We start from the raw sequence: 22,001 nt of genomic DNA, 5'->3' as shown, positions 1-22,001 counted from the left end.
ATGCATATGATGATACAAATATCATGTTGGCACAAGCAGTGCAAGACAGTTTTACTCATAATAGACATCAGTAATCAGTTTCTGATGGATAAAACCAAGTCCTGCACTACATTTTCTCACTGAATATCCTATTTCACTCAGAAGTCTGACAAATTATGGAAATAGAACAGGTTGCAAAAGGCAACTCATACTGACTTCAAAGAAATATGTTATCTGGCACTTTGTGGTCAACACCTGCCCTTCTTGTGTATATAAATATCAAGTATGTACTTGCATGGGTACATGTCTGTATATACATTGCAGGAATGCAGTACAGTACTGTATATCACCTAACAGCCATTTCGTAATGTCTGATGAAGGATAGATGGCCCAGAAGTAGGCCTGGACAGAAATAGCATCTACCTGTTTGTCTTAAGTAAGAAAAGGTTTTCTCAAGTAATATCCAAGTTTGGTCGACGACTTGTATCCTATTATATTTACATTCCCATTAACAACACTTTGCCACCCTAAATGTCCTATTAAAAAGCCCCTTGGTTAAAATATGATTTTTTTTTTTTATTACCCTAAAGTTAAATTGTAATATAATCCACAAACATTATATTACAAATCCTCAACAAACCCATGTTCTTTCAGTTAGGACACTAACTTTCAGTTAGCACGCATTGTGCTACTCAGTGCTGGTGGTAGAACTCTGGAAAGTATGAATTCTAATAAAGTGGGCGGGGAGAGTCGCACTGAGACCCGCCCCTAATAGATCGATGCTGCCAACGACCAATGGGGTGTGAGTAGTATTTTTCAGCAGCCAATCAGAGTGGAAACGTGTTTAGACGCCGTGCACTGCTCTGAATCCGACACGAGTGTGTAGGTTGGTTGTTGTCAGATGAAGAATTGGCAGCAGCCCATACAATGTAGTTCTTTACTAGGCCAAGTGGAATAAGCCGTTTAGGACGGCGCATACAAATTTATATGGTTTTTCACACAGAAAAAATAACGCATTTTGTTAAAGTAATTAGTTTGGGAAAACTTCACTATCATCACAAAAGAAAGTAGCTGACTAGCTAGCGAGTGCGCTAAAGCAAAGTATTTGCACACAAACTTTATTTTTTGACGGCTAAGTCGGACGAAAACCTTTGCTGGAGTATCAGCTTTAGGTAAACGCTGGAGTTTGCGAGATTCGCGAACTTTTTAAAGACTTTTTAAAGCACAAAGCGACTGTGGGAATGTCGTGTCGGAGTGGAGTGTCCCGGGTGGGTAATCAAGGACTGCAGCCCCTCCGAGCCACGGTCCCGTTTCAGCTGCAGAACCGACCAGCACCGCGCTGCAAAGACACCAGACCAGGTAAAAACCACAAGAAACACGCAAAAGCACTTTTTAAAGCCATGGCGTTTATTTACTAAGATGCCCAACTGTCCTATCCATTCTAACTCTGCTTCTTTGTTAGGTATAATAAGAATATTGATCATATTAATATTGTGAATGGATAATCTGCGGAAGTCATGTAGTTTAGCTGCTCTTTTCATGGCTTCGGTGCAACAGTGTTCAAGAAATTTTCCAAGAGCACTGAACGACCCCACCTTGTTCCCTACATGTTTAGTGGCCCTGGTGGTCACAAAGCATGGCATGGGAGAGAATAAACATAGCAGGTCTGTCTATTAAGTCACTTTTGATGTCTCTTTTAGATGTTATTTTTAGCCTGCAGTATTTTATAAACTCTCATCACTGTTTTGGCATGTTCAGCACATAAACAGTGTGTGTCCAGTGCTCAAGAGGTCTGTTTTGCTTCAATTTAAATAATCTGCAGGCACCATCAGGAAAAACAAATCACAACTGTCACATTACTGCGACCTGCTGTTATATACTAACATGTCAAATTTGGAAACAGTTCTTGCATTGTTTTTGTGTTGCTCAAGCATTTTACTATACAGATCTAGTATAAATGCAGGTTTATTATCGTAGATCGGGGGTCTTCAACTTTTTTCAGGCCCCTTTGGTTGGTAGAGAAACAAAGCAGGGACCCACTGTTAAAAACTCAGTAAATTTGAGTGTTACATATTGAACTTGGTTGATAATAACGTGTATTGTACAATATTAATGCATTTACATTCTATATGATGGTTATGTTTCAAATCCTTTAATTTGATCATTATTAGGGTTGCAAAAAGGTGGAAAATTTCCAATAAATTTCAGAAACATTCCAGAAATTTTGGAAACTTTCCAGGTTTTTTTTTGGAATATTCCAGGGATTTTTGTAAAGTTTCCAGAAATTTACCTGAAAATTTTCACCCCTTTGCAACCCTAATCATTATTGATTGACAGAGTTGTATACGTATGCATTGCATTTTAATTATTTAATACATTTTATCATGATAATTTTGTTTAACAAGGAGTAGTTAGACTGACATTGAAAACCCTCGTCTTATATGATTGGCATAACAGCTACACTGGAAAAAAAAAGGTGTAGAATTAATTTTTTTAACCAAGAAATTGAAATGAAATTTTGAAGTAGAAAAACTGAATAGGCTAGTTTCTTACAAAACACATTACAATATGTTTTATTTACAACTTTAGAAAGAAACCTTTTTTTCAGTGTTTATTGAACAATAGGTTTATGTTTTTAGTAAACTTTGGTCTCTTACTAGTGTGACATGTTTCATAGGTGTCAGGCTGCCTCTGGTATTTTACATCAGCATATTGTCAGATTTCCTCAACTAAGTGAGAATACTTTGAAAAGTCTCGTCTTTAGTTTTAGGACAATGTGTGAATCACAAAGGGCCGTTGATTCTGAGTGCAACTAGATCTTCGCAAGGCTTTTGGAGAAAGAGTAGGTCTTCCACACGGCAGTCTACAAACAGAGGATAGAATGACCAAAATAACTTATTTATTGTGATTTACCAAGGAATTAAACAGCAAATCCCTCTCTTAGCATTTAGCATTTGTGCTGTTGCTCAGAAAGTCACGTGTGCAGCCCACACAAAATGAGGCAGAAATCTCCACAAACTTCCACAGAACTGAAACACCAGTCATTCAAGAAGTTCAACACATCCCCTCCTCACATCTTGGGTGTTAAATAAACATTTAGACTCACTGGCAGTACTTTCAGATATAGTATTCGCAGCTTCAAATCAGTGCTGAAAATGTGAAAAAAATACAATATTTATTTTTCCTGGTCTGATCATGAGTAATCTGTTTATTGAAAGAAAAATACATGAGCTTAAGCTTCTTTAGCCATCATTGAATTTGGCACAATATCATGGCATGTGTTTCTATTCTGTGGTTGCGCAAAGGAGCACAAGCGGTGGCCAGAGGTTTGGCTGTGTGCAACTTTAGGCCATATGCCAGTATGTGTATTTTTATATCCTGCCCACTATGCTTGCAGGAGGAGGATATGATTTTGAACTATGCAGCTCATTGCAGTTTTCATCAGGACTGTGAAACGCATACATGAGCTCCTGGAGAAAACGCACAGATGATCTCATAAAACCTGTCAAGAACATGTCAAAGTCACATTTCAACCCAAATTCCATTTACATAAAGAAAACAAAACCAGTTTTGGGGCAAATCAAGACTTTTAAGACTTGTTGCATTCATGCAAATTTAAGTACATTTCCACCTGATTCTTATTAACATAATGCAAAAAAAAAAATAAAATAAAATGTAATGCCAAAGAATTTAAGTATTTGTACATTCCAGTGGTATTTTTTGTACTGCCTTTGTTGCTTTAAAAATATTAAACGAAAATAATAATTATATATGTATTATTTATTTATTTATTACTGGGGTTAAATGTGACCTGGATTTGTTTTTGTGAGATTACATTATACACACACACTCTTGCACCATATCAGACAAACCATACATATTCCTCAACCCTTACAATGTCACAGTCTCATTCACATAGTCACCCAACCTGCTTGATACCACACCCTCAAACGCAGTGACAAAATAGTCTCCGTACTAGACAAGTGTGCCTTGTTTAACACCCACCAGTAAACGTCCACCATCAAAAGTGTCCCAAATCCATAGACCCCAGGGGCTGGGAGGAGGTGAATGGATCCAGGAAGGACCTGACAAGGTCGGAGATCAGGTGTACCGTTATTAGTTCCTATGACATGATCAATGCACAGAAGAAGTAAAACCGTCTTGTGTACGTGTGAAAATGATCCTCTGGAGTATTTTGGGCAAGAGCTTGATAACTAGCTTGTCTGCAGTGTGTTGATGAAGCACCAGGATGTTCAGCATCCGTTATGACAACAGTGTCTATTTATAACGAGTCTTTCATGCATGGACTGTGTTGCAGCATGCCAACTCATGAGATAAATTGAAAAGATTATTATACATAAACATCATCAGAAACACATTTTAATGTCAGAGCTGTGGCACAGTGATTAGTGCATATGCTCATGGGACGCCGGTCTCATTCTCCTCCTTTTTGGCTGTCTTCGGTAATTTAGGCTTTGGTAATTCAGTTGATCTGTTTCCAGTTTAATCAACTGAATTAACGATGAGAAGTCAGAGGTGTTTACTTCAATCTCATTCATCACACTGTTTTTGGGCAGTTTTAAGCCGTTGCTACTTTCATGCAAATTAAGCACACTTCCCACCTGATTCTCATTACTGGAATAGAGAAAAAGTAATGCAAAAACATATTTATTATTATATTATTTAAATTTGAAGTATTTAAACATAAAAAAAAAAATACAATTATAAATAATGTTATTGTGATTTATTTATTTTAAATTGGTTATGTTTGAAGTGGAATACTACTTTATCCTTATCTGAATACTGTGTCATATTCAATATACATTCCTTTATGTTCTCTAAAAATAGTAAGTGAAACAGTCGGCTATAGTGCATAAACTTCAAACAGTAGTATGTTAATGCATGTGAGGGGTATCCAGTATACATATAGGAAAAAAACTGGCTTTTTGCCTTTTGTAATACAGTTCCGTGTTAAAATGTTGTACCTTTTGTCAGTGCAATCAAACGAATCAAAAAGGAGAAGTTAAATGAGTTCACTACTTGCTTATTGTTCACACTCTAAATGAGCAAATTGCATTGTGGGGTAGAGTATTGCATGCTATGTGCTTTTTTATTGTTGAATCCATTTATTATTTTAAAAACATCACACAGTTTTCATTCTCTCGCTCTGTCCTCTCTTTGTAGCCGAGTACAAGACGAAGGGTCGCCCGCCGAAGCCAACCTTACGACGGACATTGTCTCTGGACACTTTGGTGGGACCGTACCTTCAGGGCAACTGGCCTAGAGAACCAGAGTGTCAGCCTGTTACCTGTGTCAATGACAAGGCCACACAGGTGAGAAATGCTGGTGTGATCCTTCCCACACCAATTTTCATTTTTGGGTGAACTATTCCTTTAACACAGTCTGAGTTATTAATTGCAAACAAAGGAGGTCCTGTCTGACCATGTGGAGTGGAGACTTTACTACTCAGTGGGGAGTTAAACAAACCATTGGTTTGATCTGCCTTATATGATACACATAGAATTATGCACAACTGTTTTAACATTTGTGTTGTTTGCAAAGCATAATTCTGAAATGGTCAGGGTACATAGTGTTTGTTTTAGAAAACTAAAGTCAAGCGGTTACTAATGAAAGATCTTGGCTTTGGGGAGAAAGAGTTTGGCTGGTAATGGAAGGAGTTTAGGAAAAGTCAGCCTGGAACGGCAGCCATATTGTTTTTTTCCAAATGGGTTCCATATGAGTTCCTGGAGCACTGCTCCAACATGCCTGCTGGGGTTAGCTATATTCAATCAAACTCAAAAGTTGAAAGTCTCCCTGCTGGGGCTGTTCATTTTGATTTAGCTTCTCAGTTTGTTAAAGGTTTTACACTGTTAAAATAATTTGACTTAGTAAGAAACGTCATACTACATTTCTACTTGTTTTTTTTCATCCAACTGTTTGTGCCATGCTGCTTATTTATGAGAGTTGTGCTAGTATTATTTCTAAGCAATCAGACATGAGAATATCTCAGAACGGATAATGAAAAAGTCCCATAGACTTTTAGAAAGGGGTATCTGAGTCATTCCAATCCTAGCCATCTATCTTAATTTGAATCAAATTCACAAGCTCTTGATTCCATTTTGATTTTATTTGGTTCCAATTTTGATTCCATGCTGATTGATTTGGATCTACTGTTCAGAGGTTCGGGGTTCTAAAGATTTTCTGCCAGAAATTAATATCTTTATTCAATATTGATGAATGAAACTGATCAACAGGGGCAGTAAAGTCATTGATAATGTTACAAAAGATTTTGTTTTCACAAAAATATTAAGCAGCACAACTGTTTGCAACAGAATGATTTCTGAAGGATCAGTGTGATGCTGAAACTGCTGAAACTTCAGCTTTGCCATCACGGGAATACATTACATTTTAAAGTATATTCAAATAGAAAAGAGATATATTAAATTGTACGAATATTTCACATTATTACTGTTACAATTTTTGGTCAAATAAATGCAGCCTTAATGAGCATAAAAGATTTGAACATTAGTGTATTTCATTTACAATCCATTGTGATTACATGTGAAAGAAATTCTCTCTCTGGTAATTAGGGTTGGGTATCGTTTGGTGTTTTTCCGATACCGGTGCCAAATCGAAACTTTTAAAACGGTTCCGGTGCCTGAACCGATACTTATAAAAATAAATAAAAATTATCCAGTCACAGAAGTAGCGGAACTCATGACCCTCCAGGAAATCCCTTATATGGACAATGGCATTGCTATTATAGCTGTAACTAAGTAAACAGAACATATAAACGTTTTGAATGATAAAACAAAGACAATAAACACTCGACTGCGACAATATAGTTTATCTGTGTTATTCAAGCCATCTCTGGTATTTTCATAACAATTAAGTATATTTATAATCCATTGCTAATCGATGTGTTCTTTTTAAAGTAGCCTATGGAACTAGGGCTGCACGATAAATTGCATGCGATATTTAACGCACATCTTGTTAATTTAAGCATGTTTAGCTTAGTTAACGGAAGGCTACCTGCTTCCAGGCAGCAAGTGTAATTACTGCATTCACGCGCTCCTCGGATGCTCTCAGAGTCATTTTCCGAGTTGTGCTTTTAAGTCGGAATGTGAAAACAACATGGACACTCGCGTTACTACAAAGATTTGTTGGATTTGTATTATTAGAGCTTTCTGACTTGAGTACATGTGCATTTTCTCAGTCGGGAAATTATTTTTCACATGCGGTGCCGGTGATGATGCTTCTTACGTCCGTTTCGGAGAAGGCATGGCACCGAAATGAGGCACCGAAATCTGCGTTCTGATTCGGTTCTAGTACATACCGGTTACATAGGTACCGGTGCCATATTGGTACCGGGTTTCGGTACCCAACCCTACTGGTAATGCTGTGAATTGCACCGCTGGAAAATAAAAGTTCTATTGAACTATTTCATAAGTCATGTGTTTTTGGAAATGCATAGCAATGCCCTGGGAAACTACCCTACAACTCTCATCTTCTTGAAAATTGTAGTTTTATTTATTAGACTAGACATGTAGTTGTAACACTGCATCAAACCACCTTGTTGCTTTGCTGATTTGTGAGAGCAGTAGTTTGTGGGTCTGTTTGGATGGTCGTCGCTTCCTTATAGATGCTACATCCAGGCCGGCTGTGTCTCTCAGCAGGAGATCTGCTATGCTTTCACTGATAACCGGTCACCCAAAAAAGGTTTTGTTTAACATGACCTTCATAGTGACCGTCCCCCTCAACCCCTGCCACACACACACACACACACACACACACACACACATACATACAATGCACAAGCAAAACCCCCACTCACACCCTACTTTCATATATTCACGTTACATCAAGCATTTCGTCCTTGATGAACAAATGCAACCCACTTTTTAGTGGACATTCAACAGTTAACAATTGTACAGTCTCAAGACACTCTCGACAGTCTGCCCAACCCCCCATCTGACCGTCCGTCTTGTCCACTTGAGCACAGACGGGGACTTCTGAAACTTTAGCCAGCATCTAGTGTGCTGCGCATACAAACCCTCAAACTCAATGTCCGTTTATAGGCCTAATCCCACGGCAGCCTGATGTGGGCGGGCGGGCAGGTGGGTGTCCAGGCAGAAAGGAATAAGGGCCGAATTTATATTTAAATCAAACCGCAACCCTGCCCCCACTGGGCCATGTGAAACCTCTAGCCACTAAGCAGACACTGTTAGTCTGATCTTGCTCTCCAGGGGCTGGAGGTGATGACATGTTTTAATATGGCTCACTTCAACTGCATGTTGTTGCATTGTCAAGCATCCCAACCGCACAAGATATTTGTGACCTGTGGCAGGGACAGGAAGAGAGGGACGGAGACACAGCAGGAGGACACTTTTTGGGTTACGATAAGCTCTGAGATGGAGCTCGGTGATTGGGTCACTTGGAAAATAATCGTTTGGTGTTCGGCGATATTGTGTGCAAGTGTGCACTAGCTGGGCTCCCACTTCTTTTCAGAGTCAGCTCAGTGAGGCCTGGGACTGTAGGACGGGGGTATCATGACGGCATGCATGTGTCTGTCTGTGTGAGTGCACTTGAGGACAAACACGTTTGTGTTTTCCCCTCTACACCTTTGAAATGTGGTGCAGCAGAGTCAGTGGTTTCTATCATGCACGTCTCTGCACAGCTGTGTGTGTTTGGGCGTGTCTGTGTGTTGCAGGTGTGTCACATTTTCTGTCCCATATTCAAATACGTTAAGTGAGGCGTGGAAGCAGCTTTCAGTTCCATTTGTGACATACAGAAAAACATGTCAACACTTGGCGAGCGGGGTGCACCGCTCTCACAAACGGATGCTTAAGCTTGAACTAGAACAGCATTTAAGGGAGGGTGTGTCATCGGCTGTCTTGTGTTTGGTGGAAAGGGCTGGATTACTTTATGTGAAGTCTGAGGGTGTTTGGGATCGTTGGTATTCAGTGAGGGGAGGTTCAGTTTTGATTATCCTGAATGAAATGAAGCTTTGATGTAGCGCTGAGAAAGCATTGTGTGTGTGAGCTTTTGAAAATCAGGATCTTTAAAATAATGTCACTTGGAAAGTCAAATGTAAGCTTGTTTTCTCTCTTTTCTTAGACTCCCAGTTCCTGGATAGAGGAGACGCGGGGGCGGAGAGGGGGCGGCGGTCACAAGCGTTCGGCATCATGGGGTAGTGCTGAACACCTCAGAGAGGTAAGTACTTGATGTTGGGCGCAAAATGTTGTTTGCTATTTTGAGACACAAAGTAGTCTTACTAAAAGACAGTACACTACCAGTCAAAAGTTTTTGAACAGTAAGATTTTTCATGTTTTTGAAAGAATTCTCTTCTACTCACCAAGCCTGCATTTATTTGATCCAAAATACAGCAAAAGCAGTAATATTGGAAAATATTTTTACGATATATATATATATATATATATATATATATGAAGAGTTTGGTTCCAAAACGCTATAAATCCATTTTGATTAATTTGAGTAAAAATATGTTTTCTTTACCAAGAAAGTGGCAAGATGAAAACCACTAATTTCTGTTTCAAACTTTCACATAGCATCTTTAGGTTATAATAACATTAAAAATTCAGATCCAGATTTTGATTTTCAAAGATTTATTATAAACTTATTTTTTTTCCCAAAATGCAATAAATCCATTGAATCAGTATAAAAGTTATTTTTCTCATATATATATATATATATATATATATATTGTCATTTATTCCTGTGATGGCAAAGCTGAATTTTCAGCATCATTACTCTATTTGTGGAAACCAGGATTTTCAGGATTATTTGAAAATTAGTTCGAAAGAACTGCATTTATTTGAAATAGAGATCTTTTATAACTTTAGAAATATCTTCAGTGTCACTATTGATCAATTAAAAAGGGAGGTCTAATGCTATTTCATGCTTTTTGAGTTATTTACACTTTTAAAGAGTTAGATTCTCATGCTAAACATGGCCAAAGTTTAAAAAAACGAGTTTTTCTGTGTCAACTACACTCCTTAAGGATTCGTATAAGTTTCGGAAAGTTTTTTTTCGAGCATGGCCCTTCGTGACGTCATGAAGGGTGGAATTCCTTGTATGGGCAATTCTCCCAGAAGAGCGGCCGCACATCAACCAGAGCGAGAGCAAGAGCGCGCCCGTCAACGTGCTTCATTCTGGTTACGGAAGACGGCGGCAGCACTACACAGGACATGCTCGAGAAGAATGTCTCCAAAGCAGTGTGTTTTTGGTTGTGAGGGAAAGATAACCTTGTTCAGCTTCCTAAAGAACCCAGCGTTATGTGAACAGTGGATGAAGATGGAGCAGTCCCAGCGATAAAAGATCCTGTTCATGAGTCCGTTTTTTTGCTCCACCTATGGCACGCCTCCATGAGCTCAGCTGTTTTCGGAGAGAAGCGCAAAGCTGTATCTGTCTTTTATAAATCTGATAAAACTAAAGATTCTTTGGAGATATGAAGGATGCAGTACTACTCTATAGGTACTCAAGATTAACATGAGACTGTGTGAAACACAGAAACTGTGTGTTATGTCCCCTTTAATGTGTCTTTTTTGAAAAATTAATTAATTTAAATAAAAATGTATTTCTTTCAAAAAAAAATCTGAAATATTTGAACAGTAGTGTACCATTATGTGATATAAAATTATTTAAATTACTGATAAAGGAATATTGGTATATTGGAATATTGGAACATCACCCACCATTGCTTAGAAAAATAATATCAACTTAAAATAATAAACAATTATTATTTAGACCCATTATTCAAATTATTCTGGGTCACTCTGTCCCATCCATTTTTAGGAACCATTCTGTGCCAATTTTCATACTAAACTCGTTTTACTTTTGTGGTACCATAGCTGCTTTTTACAAGTGCATCCCCAGAGAATACTCTACTTTTGAACAGAAGGTATAACCTTTATTATAGGTCAGCATAAAGGGCATAGCAGTTAGGTTTCACCTCTCCTTATAAGTTTACATCTGATACTACAACTCTCATATTTCTCTCCTTCAGGTCGCTAAACTTCGACAGTCCTTACAGAAACGCTCCAGACATGCACCTCCTGCCATGGACTGTGACCAGACACACCAACACATACACAACAGCCAAACACACTCGCCTGGAAGTACACAGGTAAACAAGAATGTATACACAAACCACAAACCTAAACAATGTATGAATGTGTTTTGACCAGCTTGTTATTTTACAGTAGTGACACACTGGGACATCAAGAGAAAGGTTGGGGGCATTTATAAAGGTTGTGCTTGTATATGAGCAGTGATTAGGAGCTAAGCCTCTCAGGTTGGCCCACATCTCACTAGCAACAGAGATTTAAAAACAGAGCAGCTTTACTTAGATGGTGTCAGTGATCTACAGCCATTGATATGGTGAAAACACACAGCTGGTTATGTGGCTGTGGCTCTCTTTGTACAGTAGTATATTTAGAGGTGACAATATGCATAAATCTACTTGCATTGAATGCTATGCATGTTTAGTATAAACATACAGGTTAATCTCATGTGTTACATTTAACTGCAAAACACACACACACACACACACACATATATACACACACAAAGAGACCTATAACCCAATTAGTGTACAAGTATAAGCTTGAAGAAAACAAACAAACAAGGACACACATCAGATATATATCTCTGATAGTCGTGTGTGTGTGTGTGTGTGTGTGTGTGTGTGTGTGTGTGTGTGTGTGTGTGTGTGTGTGTCTGTGTGCAGACGATGCCTCTGATTCCACTGAGCCGATTGGCCCCCAGACTGAGACGCAGTGTTGAAGGACTGAACCTGGAGCTGGAGGGAGTCTTTGTGTCTGAAACGGCAAAGGAACAGCACAAAGTCAGTGTGTATTTGTTTGAATGCGTGTTTCTGATGTACACTTTCAGTCTCACAATCATCTGAAACCCGTGTGATTTTGTGTGCGTTTAGATTCTCGACGTACCAGATGGTCACAGAGCCCCCGTCCCAGCTCAAAGGTACAGCAGCGCTTCACAGAGCGACCCTTCTCCTGCCCAGCTGTCTCCCTCACACTCTCCCTGCACCATCACAGACACCGGTCAGTATATGTATAAACATAGAAACAGACTTTATAAAGTCTATATTTCATGTTCCATGTCAAATTGAGAGACAAGACAGCCAAAGATGGATGTGCTCAGAGTCTTAACGGTTAAAAAATAGCACAAACTGAACTTGCTCTTAGGTACATCATTCATATTTTATCAACACATGAGAGGAAGGTCTGTGTGAAACTGTTAATTGTGTAATGTGCTTTTGTCTTTATCGGTCTGTGTGTTGTGTTTAGATATGGTTGTGTGCGGGCCGCTCTGTGCGCCTTCCTCCCCTCCTCTATGTATTTCGGAGCCACCATCTTCTTCTCCTCGTCCCAACAAGACGTACGTCTTTCAGAGAGAACCTCCAGAGGGCTGCGAGAGAGTACGTGTGTCTGAGGAGGCCATGTAAGTTTAGCACAAACGCGAACCGCTGCATGTGTTAGGAAATAGACATAAAACTGTAACACTTTAGGGACCAATTCTCAGTACTAACTAGTTGCTTATTAGCATGCATTTTACTACCTTATTGGCTGTTTATTAGTACTTATAAAGCACATATCAATGCCTTATTCTGCATGACCATATTTTTAGATCCCTTAATCCACCCCATACCTAAACTTAACCAACTAGTTTAGGAGTTTTTTGAGGCAAAAGTCATAGTTAATATAGTGAGACTTGGTCTCCAAAAGTGTGAGCTATAAAACATATTAAATAGGGATGTCAACACATTAATATAGTCTTATTAATAGTGATAAGAAAATAATACAGGACTATTCTATATTCTTGTCTGCCACAATAATATAATTTACATAAGGCCTCTTCTCAGCAAATATTGATAATCTGAAAAGATTATTCAGTTGACATTCATCTAATTAATCTGCATATCATGAAGTTAATTTAAATGAGTTATTTCATCAACCAATCTCTACTTTTTTTAGCATTCCCTGTCATGTAAATGCCCTTCAACCTTAAATGTTTTTTTTAATTAAATAAATAATAATTATCTTATATTTTTCTTTTCATTGTCTGTATTCTCTAGGTTGTATTGTTAATAAAACAAAATGCAGTATGACAACATGCATTATTTAAAAAATGATTTATTATTGATATACTATTATAATGATATACTATTATGACTTGAATACTAACATATGCAGTTAATTTCATTGAATCATCAATCAATCTCTTCTTTTCAGCCTTCTCTGTCATGGAAATGCTCCTCTTCAGCCTTCCTGTCCTGACCCTAACAAGGTGAATTTCACACCTCACGGTGGCTCCGCCTTCTGTCCTGTCAGTCTCCTCAGGCCCCTCCTCCCTTCAATGGACCTGTTATTTCGTGGCCTGTCTGTTTCACCCGTCACTGGCTGTTCGGCTCAAAGTGCTGCCCCCTGCCAGACACCGGGACATGCTGTGGGTGGTTATTTGAGCGGCACCCTCCCAGACCCTACCACCACCTCTCTGTGAATGGAGGACATTCATGACGAGAAAAGAAAAACTAAAGATTGTTATGCCTTTGTCCCATCTCATCGGCGACTTTGACTTTAAAGCATCTCAAAGAGAAGAAACTGCTCATGCCATCCACACGGTATCTGATTTGTTTTGATCGGCACAGAGAGGAAAAAAAAATCATGAGGGGAGAACAAAATGGAGAACTTTTCTTCATCTTAAAACTATGGTGGACTCTCTCCAATGTGATTTGTCTGTGACCTTTTGACCTCAGGACACTCCACTTGGCACTTGTGATCATTTCGTTTCATGTTATAGCATTTAACTATTGCTATATTTGTTCTAATTTCTATAAAACAATACTGATGACTATTCTTCTATATCTTTAGCTCTGTCAGAAGAGTAATTCTGAACATTCACTATCATATATCAGACAGATTATAAAACATATGTGCTATAAGCCTGACCCACTGCATGATGGTTTTACAGAGCTGTGGATCAATCAGAAACACGTGTTTCTTAATTCAGTATTTACAGACACAGGTCTTTACTGCATGCTGGACTTTTTTACCAACACAAAAGAGGCAGTAATAGACCAGAGAGTCTCTCATCAGCTGTTCATTATAGGGGCATTTCATTTGAACGGCTGACAAAGGTTTTGAAGGCTGGGTTTGTTTTGAATACTCTCAGCATGTCTGTTTAGTAGTTCAGAATATATACATTTAGACATCATTAAGCAGTAGGTGTTTAATAAATGTCTCCAAATGTTCAGTGAAGAGCAATTATTCATAAAGTAATCTTACAGAGCTTGTCAAAAAATGTCCCGATCATATTTCACCACCAATCAAATGAAATTTGAGATTTTTTTTTATTGTGTCATATTTGTAGGATGAGTAAGCGCATATTGTTACTGTATTAAAGTTAAAAAGTAAAGAAAGATTTGTATATATATATATATATATATATATATATGTATATATATATATGTATAAAATAGGTACTAAGATAGACTTGATTATTTTTCTATTATATCTTTTGAGTTTGGATTGAAATATGATGGGGATATTTTCTTAATAGGTTTTGTGAGATTCACCGGTCCAGAGAAACTGTTTACAGTTGTAATTTAATAAGGGAAAGGCCCTTATTGCTTGTTTATTCTGAGGTCTTCATGTGTTGTGGGCCGCTGACACTTTTTGTTCAAATTTGGTGTAAGACAAGGATACCGACGGGACCCCATTAAGGGTTTATTTCGCTACGCACTTGATAAGTGTGCTGTATGTTTTACTGAATTTCACTTCAGACTTGACTACTAATCTTACCCACAGTGGTCATATTGTTCAGTTAATTTGAGCACCAAGCTATTATACAAACACTCTACATAAGACACAAGCAAGTTTGCTGCATTCAGGTACAATATGTGCATATCATACAGAACGAGACTTCCAGCAAATTATTGTTTGCTGACATTTAAAGCACTGTTATTATCCCCTATGTTTGCATGGATTGTGTCTCGGTCTTGGCATCATCCATTCAGTTTTTTAAGTTCTCACTTGTTGTCTTGTTCTGTAAGGGTGCTGTTTTAATGACATTGTTCTCAGATTCTTTGTCTTGAGTACAGTTATTGTACACCAAACCTGTTTTATCCTATATATTGTAAATTTATGTTACTCAATTTTGGCTGCCATAAATGAGAAGCGCAGAGAATTAAGAGTGTGGTTGCTGTTCTGTATATCAGCTTAATAATTATGCATTCTTAAGCATAAGTTAAACATAAGTTTCCATCTATCTATCTATCTATCTATCTATCGGTCTGTCTGTCTGTCTGTCTGTCTGTCTGTCTATCTGTCTAGCTATCTGTCTGTCTATACATACATACATATTACAATGTAATATACATTTATATGTGTCCATTTAAATTGAACACTTGGAATTCTAGAATATTTGCATGAATGAGAGACGTACACGTGATGCTTGCGGAGGAACTCTATGCCCCGCCCGCTTAAAGATTCCAGCCCTGTGATTCGCTGCATGTCGTCAGCTTTTGCCTATTTGGACCAATCCAAGTAATACACATACCGCTACGTAAAAATCCTACCTGCATATTAAGAAAGGCCCCACAGATTTGTTTACAGGGACTTGTATCTAATGCCCAAATAAAGTTAAAGCCGCATGCTGTCGGTATAATGGACAAAAACATAGATTGAGCCGAAAACCTGAGCTGGGAGGGAAGTCAACGCGATTTAGCAAATAAAGACATGCCCGTGGCGTAAAACTGTATTTTAAATCAGTCTTCGATCCTGATAAAGTTACAGGCATATCAGCAGAGTAGCTGGAGTTCCTCGGGTCCTTCTGCTCTAGTGTCATTTGACGCGTCAAACGAAAACATTTATTAGAGGATGCTCTAGCAGTAGTTATCATCTTCTGTTACTAAATGTCAAAAACAGACCGTTAACTCAGCATCTCGAGTACAGAATTACTTAGATCTTTGAGGCGTCCTCGCAATATCCGGAAACAAAAGACGCATTTTTACCTGCATTCGCTTACACCTCATTTTCAGGATGCGGCTAACGTTATTTGGACACAGTTAGCGCGCGGTTCATTTACATGATTGATCTGTAAATGCAATAAAACTCACATAAACGTAGGGTAATAAGAACGGACGTTTAGTGTTAAAGCAAGTGGCTTTAACACTATAGATGTAACACCAGAACAGAGAATCTCGAGTCGCCATCATTTCCGGGCTACCGATCGCCGGTAGAGTGGAACGGGACGCAGGAGCGCGGGGTACGGGGAGCGGAGCCGTGTCCGTGTCCATACCGAGACTGCTGGACGATAGCATGGCCGCCGGGAAGGCAGCGAGCAAACCGTCTCTCTGGCAGAACGAACGGCTCCGGTTCATCGTCTGTTTCTGCGGGGTGTTCGTGTGTTACTTTTACTATGGGATACTGCAGGAGACAATGTGAGTACCAGACAGCATTGAATAGACCTATATTTATTTAACGAGATATTGCATTTCTATATTTCTTTTTCATTCATTTGAGTTCCACTCCTCAGTTGCTATTATCGCACTAAATTACTCTCTGCCTATGTGGTTGCAACAGTAAGGAGAGGGAGGGAGAGGGAGAGGGGAAACGTCCCTTTAGCTATTTCACCTTGCTAGTTGACACACTGCATTCTGTCCAGTAAATTAAGTGTACTATGGTAAAGATGTGCAGTCTTACAGCTCACTTGTCAGTCTCTTTCAGAGATCGAGCACTGTTTTAACACACACTGTTGTTTTATTGTTCTCTATAAATGGCAAGCTGCTTTAGCATATATTCCTTTAAACCAGTGGTTCTCAACCTTTTTGACTTCAAGGCCCCTCTTTGTTTAGAAATATATTTGCAGAATAAGCCCCTTCTGAGCTGATATGTACCTCTGGTGCTTTTATTGTAAAAAAAGAAACAAAAATATATTGTCAGTGAAATGTTTACATATTTATATTAGTGTTTTTTTACGATTATATTAATATAAATAACTTGTAAAAAATCAAGACATATTTGGGCCCCCTGGTAAAGAACCACTGCTTTAAACTAGCTAGTATCTACTAGCATAATATAATGTAATATTATAGTATTAGTGTAATTACTAGTAAGTTATCAAGGAGTCTCTATTGCAATTTTGTTAGTAACTCTTCAGTAGATACCAGTCAGAATTTCCCCAAAGAATTCATTTAGTATGTTCTCCAGTTGTTGCTGGAACCTTTACTGATTTTACTAGTAATTATTCATTAGTCACTACTAGTGCTTGTATGAATATTTAGACTGCCGTATCGATCCCAGTTGTTAGGTACTAGTAACATTTGTTATCTTACTCGTTACAGCTTTTTTATTTGTAATATGTGAGAACGACTACATTAGAGTTCAATTGAAATAGTAAGTTTATTTAAAATATTACTACAAGGATCTAGAATGACACAGTAGTGTGTAATAAATATTAGGGCTGGGTATCGATTCAGATGTTTCGATTCGATTCTCGATTTTTTTGATTACATTCAGTGAATATAGTTTTAATACAAATGCTATTGATATTTCTAAAAAATGAACAGTAAACATCAGTTTACAAATGGTGAATTAATAAAAAGAAATTAAGAACCACATGCCTGTATTTTAAACATTCTTTTTTTTTTTTGTATAGGGTCCTTTTTTTAAACAATAATAGGGCCCTATAAAATGTTCTTAATTTTTCTGGTAATCAGGTGGATCGCCGGATCGGCTTTCACCGTGGACGAAGCCCGGGGTCGTCACATGTGCTTGCCGCTCCTTCGTCGGATCTGCCGGCTGCGCTGTTCTCAACCCCGCCACCTCAGCTCACTCTAGCCCGGCCTCAGCTCATGCTAAACCGGGGCTTCCGCTAGGCCGCTGTGTTTTTCGTTGTGAAAGACACCTCGCTTTTTCAGACTGATGAGCTTTGTAAAAATCGATGCGTTTCAAAAAGGCGGGGCATAGAGGAGAAACAATAATGTACAGTATGTGGAAAATGTGTTTTTTTTTTATTCTAAACCGCATAAACAAATTTCATTACACCAAATACACAAAATAATGTTCTTTTTAGCAGCATCATATGAACCCTTTAAATGTGTGCTGAAATAAATAATGGAAAAGATCGATTCGCGGCTTTTGAGAATCGATATCGAATCGACGTCATTTAAAAAAAACGATTAATCGGAAAATCAATTTTTTTGCCCAGCCTTAATAAATATGCAACCGGTGTCTATTCAGTTAGTACTAGAACAACTGGACTTGAGTCTATTTGTTATATTTAGAAGAACTAAGAGGAAACTACAGATTAAGTACTAGTAAGTGATGATTTTTAAAACAAAATTGGAATATATTGGAATATATATTAGTTAGAAATGAATAGTTATCTGAACCACAGATATTATAGCCAAGATGATGTAAGCAAACAAATTTCAGGTCAGAAGGTTTTTCTTTGTGTGTCCTTAAGGAACACAACCCAGCACAATGTCTTTGTCCTTTTGAAATCTGGGGATAGTTTGTCTCACATGAGCAAGCTGTGATTTTCTTTTCAGATTATATTGCCATGTTTTTAACCTCTAGACACACTGTCTTGAACCTCCTTAGATGAGTTGACCTTTCAGCATCAAATATTTTTTATCAAGCGCTTAAATTAGTCGCTGCTGTAAACAACATTTTCTTCCCCAGCCACTGTTGGTTATTTTAACCTCCAGTGATTATTAAAGGTGACATATTATGCCCCTTTTTACAATATGTAATATAAGTCTCTGGTGTCCCCAGAATGTGTCTGTGAAGTTTCAGCTCAAAATACTCCACAGATCATTTATTATATAATTTTGAAAATGCCTATTTTGAGTGGAAGCAGAAACACGCTTTTTTTCGGGCCTGTGTCTTTAAATGCAAATGAGCTGCTGCCCCCGCCCCCTTTTCCAGAGTAGAGCTGTGCCATTACAGCTCCGACCTGCTAAAAACATCTGTTTTGGTTCTGATTGTCATGTTTATCGCACTGAAATCATGCGTTTTAAACCATGTGAGTTTAAACTTCAGATATATGGTTTTCTGAGTGCACATCTGAAGCGCACGGACAGAAAGCGGCTGTCACCGCATGTGAGTACTAAACTAAGTTCTCATTCACACACAAGTTTACGTTAAAAACACACGAGTTACAAAAACAGTCGTGTGAAAAACATGTCTGTGAAGGTAAACAGCTGGGAAATAAATCGCTTGTTTATTTTAGATCTGTGTGGCAGCAGCAATATACAGTAACCTAAATAAATCAATAAATCCACTTCTCTCTTGTCTCCTCTGAGGCTGGGACTCTATAAACAGTGTTCTGTGGTCGTCTGTGAAGCCAAAGACAGAACAGTTAGCATGTTTTGAAAAACTTTCACCATGGCATTAGAACTGGTAACCGTTGTCGCTTGCGAAATCAAAATGACGGTGCCTTGAGTGGAAGTTTACAGATTAAGGGGCGGTAATATTATAATGAGATCCCTTTGCCACGTCACCAAGGGAGCGAAATCAGACGCGCTCGTTTTCTCAGACGCTTGCAGAAAAAGGCTTACCAAAACAAAGTGATTGGGTTAATCTTTTTCACGTTTCCTTGGTTGGTAGATGCACCGGGGACCTGATTATAGCACTTAAAACCTAGAAAAGTTCCCTTCAGTCCCACAATTCAATGCCTCTGTGTTCTGTTTCATCCAGCACACGAGGAGACTACAGTCACGCGGGGAAGACGGAGAAGTTTCGTTATGCCACCACACTAGTCTTCATCCAGTGTGTCATCAACGCCGCTTTCGCCAGACTCTGTGAGTCAAACCTGCAGATGTTCTGATTGCATGTGTGGAGATCATGTGTGTCGTAGTGATTGGGTGGCAACATGTTATGGCACCACTTTTTGCATATAAATGTTGCTGTAGATGTTTAAAATCTGAATTACAGGTAACTTTGCTTGCTCTCTATTTTGTGTTTGTAGTGATTCTGGTTTTTGAGAGCTCAAAGCAGGACCACACGAGAAGCTGGCTGTATGGCATGTGCTCTCTGTCTTACCTGGGTGCTATGGTGTCCAGTAACTCGGCCCTGCAGTATGTCAACTACCCCACACAGGTCTGCACAGCTCTCTACTCGCGTGTCTCTGTTTCTCCTCTTCACAACATCACGCTCATGAGTCTTTGTTCTTTCTAGGTGTTGGGAAAATCCTGTAAACCAATTCCAGGTGAGCATCTTTATCTGTTTTAGTCACACAAACACCGCTCTCGTGTTTCAGGAAAGAATGTCGAACATGCTGGGCTTGTTTTAGTGTAGTTCATATTCAAAACACACACACACACGGCTTTAGGGATATACAGTTTCATTTGTACATACACTACCATTCAAAAGTTTAAGGTCAGCGAGATTTTTTTATTTTTTTAAGAAATACAGGTAACACTTTAAAATAAGGTTCATTAGTTAACTACTTTAGTTAACATGAACTAAGCATGACCAATACTTCTACAGCATTTATTAATCTTAGTTAATGTTAATTTCAACATTTATAATGCATGTTTTTGTTTTGTTCACATTAATTAATGCACTGTGAATTAACATGAACTAACAATGAACAACTGTATTTTCATGAACTAATATTAACAAAGATTAATAAATACTGTGATAAATATATTGTTCATGTTAGTTAATACATTAACTAACATTAACTAATGGAACCTCATTGTAAAGTGTTACCGAAATACTTTTAATCAGCAAGGATGCATTAAACTGAAGTGACTGTGAAGACATTTGTAATCTTACAAACAATTTCTCTCAAATAAACGTTAAGCATTGATAATAATAAGAAATGATTCTTGAGCAGCAAATCAGCATATTAGATTGATTTCTGAAGGATCATGTGACGTTGAAGACTTTAGTAAACAGCTTTGCCATCACAGGAATACATTGCATTTTAAAATCAAATAGAAAACAGTTATTTTTTAAATTGTAATAATATTTCAGTATTTCACAATACTATATTTTTACTGTATTTTTGATCAAATAAATGCAGCTTCGGTGAACATAAGAGACTTATTAAAAAAAAACATTAATAAAATATTACTGACCCCAAATGTTTGAATGCTAAAGAGTGGGCCCAGAATTTTTGGACCCTTATTAAGTGTTATTTGGACACACACACACACACACACACACACACACAGTCTGGTTTGCTATCCTTGTGGGGACTCTCCATAGGCGTAATGGTTTTTCTACTGTACAGACCGTATATTCTATTGCCTCAATTTAGGTCTCCACTGTGACATGAGTCCCCATGAGTCTGTGTGTATTCAGGTTTAAGTCCCCACCAGAATAGAAAAACAGGTACACACACACACACACACACAGACACACACACACTTTCAAGAAAAACAAATAATATAAAATGAATTAAAAATTACATAAGATGTTCTGAAAAAATGGTTTAGAACCATTTGTTTGTGGACACCACTCTATTTTTTTTCCCATGCATTTTTAAGTGTGACTTAAAGGGGTCATATGATGCTTTTTTAAAGATAATTATTTTGTGTATTTGGTGTAACAGAATATGTTGACATGCTTTAATGTTCAAAAAACACATTATTTTTCAAATACTGTACATTATTGTAGGTCCTCTATGCCCCGCTTCTCTCAAACGCTTCGTTTTCTACAAAGTCCCTCCTTCCGACAAGTGCAGTCTGCTCTGATTGGCCAGCTGACCCAGTGCATTGTGATTGGCCGAACACCGCAAGCACTCGTCGGAAATGTAACGGCCCTTACCATAATCGCGAGCTTCATCTTTCAAAATAAATATAAAGACAGTAAATAATGTCATTAGTTTTACCATCAGTTCAAGCCCGAAAGGGCAACAGAGTCGTGTGACAGACACAGTGATGATGCTCGTATGTGTGCAGTACACAAGCCACGGTTAAGACAGCTGACTCCACTGTGATGTGACCCCCTCTCTCTCTCTCTCAC

The 22,001-nt window shown here is 38.2% G+C and overlaps 2 protein-coding genes across 3 annotated transcripts in view; both read left to right on the top strand.

Moving 5' to 3' along the window:
- Positions 1–855: 855 nt before the first annotated feature.
- Positions 856–13,622, top strand: LOC107678879 (protein FAM117A-like). 2 transcript variants are annotated; one of them, XM_016474304.1, is made up of 8 exons: positions 856–1,338; positions 5,164–5,312; positions 9,097–9,192; positions 11,006–11,125; positions 11,729–11,845; positions 11,936–12,062; positions 12,309–12,462; positions 13,254–13,622. In XM_016474304.1, the coding sequence occupies exons 1-8, from the start codon at positions 1,221–1,223 to the stop codon at positions 13,519–13,521; spliced, it is 1,149 nt and encodes a 382-aa protein (XP_016329790.1). In that variant the 5' UTR covers positions 856–1,220; the 3' UTR covers positions 13,522–13,622. The 2 variants fall into 2 exon arrangements, with proteins under 2 accessions (XP_016329790.1, XP_016329791.1); XM_016474305.1 differs by lacking the exon at positions 856–1,338 and adding an exon at positions 1,492–1,643.
- Positions 13,623–15,733: 2,111 nt separating this feature from the next.
- Positions 15,734–22,001, top strand: part of LOC107678880 (solute carrier family 35 member B1-like) — a 10,818-nt gene continuing 4,550 nt past the window's right edge. The window contains exons 1-4 of the mRNA XM_016474306.1: positions 15,734–16,462; positions 19,725–19,828; positions 19,996–20,126; positions 20,205–20,235. Coding sequence (XP_016329792.1) covers positions 16,341–16,462; positions 19,725–19,828; positions 19,996–20,126; positions 20,205–20,235 — 388 coding nt within the window. The 5' untranslated portion in view covers positions 15,734–16,340. The remainder of the gene's footprint in view (positions 16,463–19,724; positions 19,829–19,995; positions 20,127–20,204; positions 20,236–22,001) is intronic.

The sequence above is a fragment of the Sinocyclocheilus anshuiensis genome, unplaced genomic scaffold (genome assembly GCF_001515605.1).
Source record: "Sinocyclocheilus anshuiensis isolate Anshui unplaced genomic scaffold, SAMN03320099.WGS_v1.1 scaffold1800, whole genome shotgun sequence".
Lineage (NCBI taxonomy): Eukaryota > Metazoa > Chordata > Actinopteri > Cypriniformes > Cyprinidae > Sinocyclocheilus > Sinocyclocheilus anshuiensis.
Note: the sequence above shows the minus strand (reverse complement) of the source record. Positions and strands in the feature narration are given on the sequence as shown.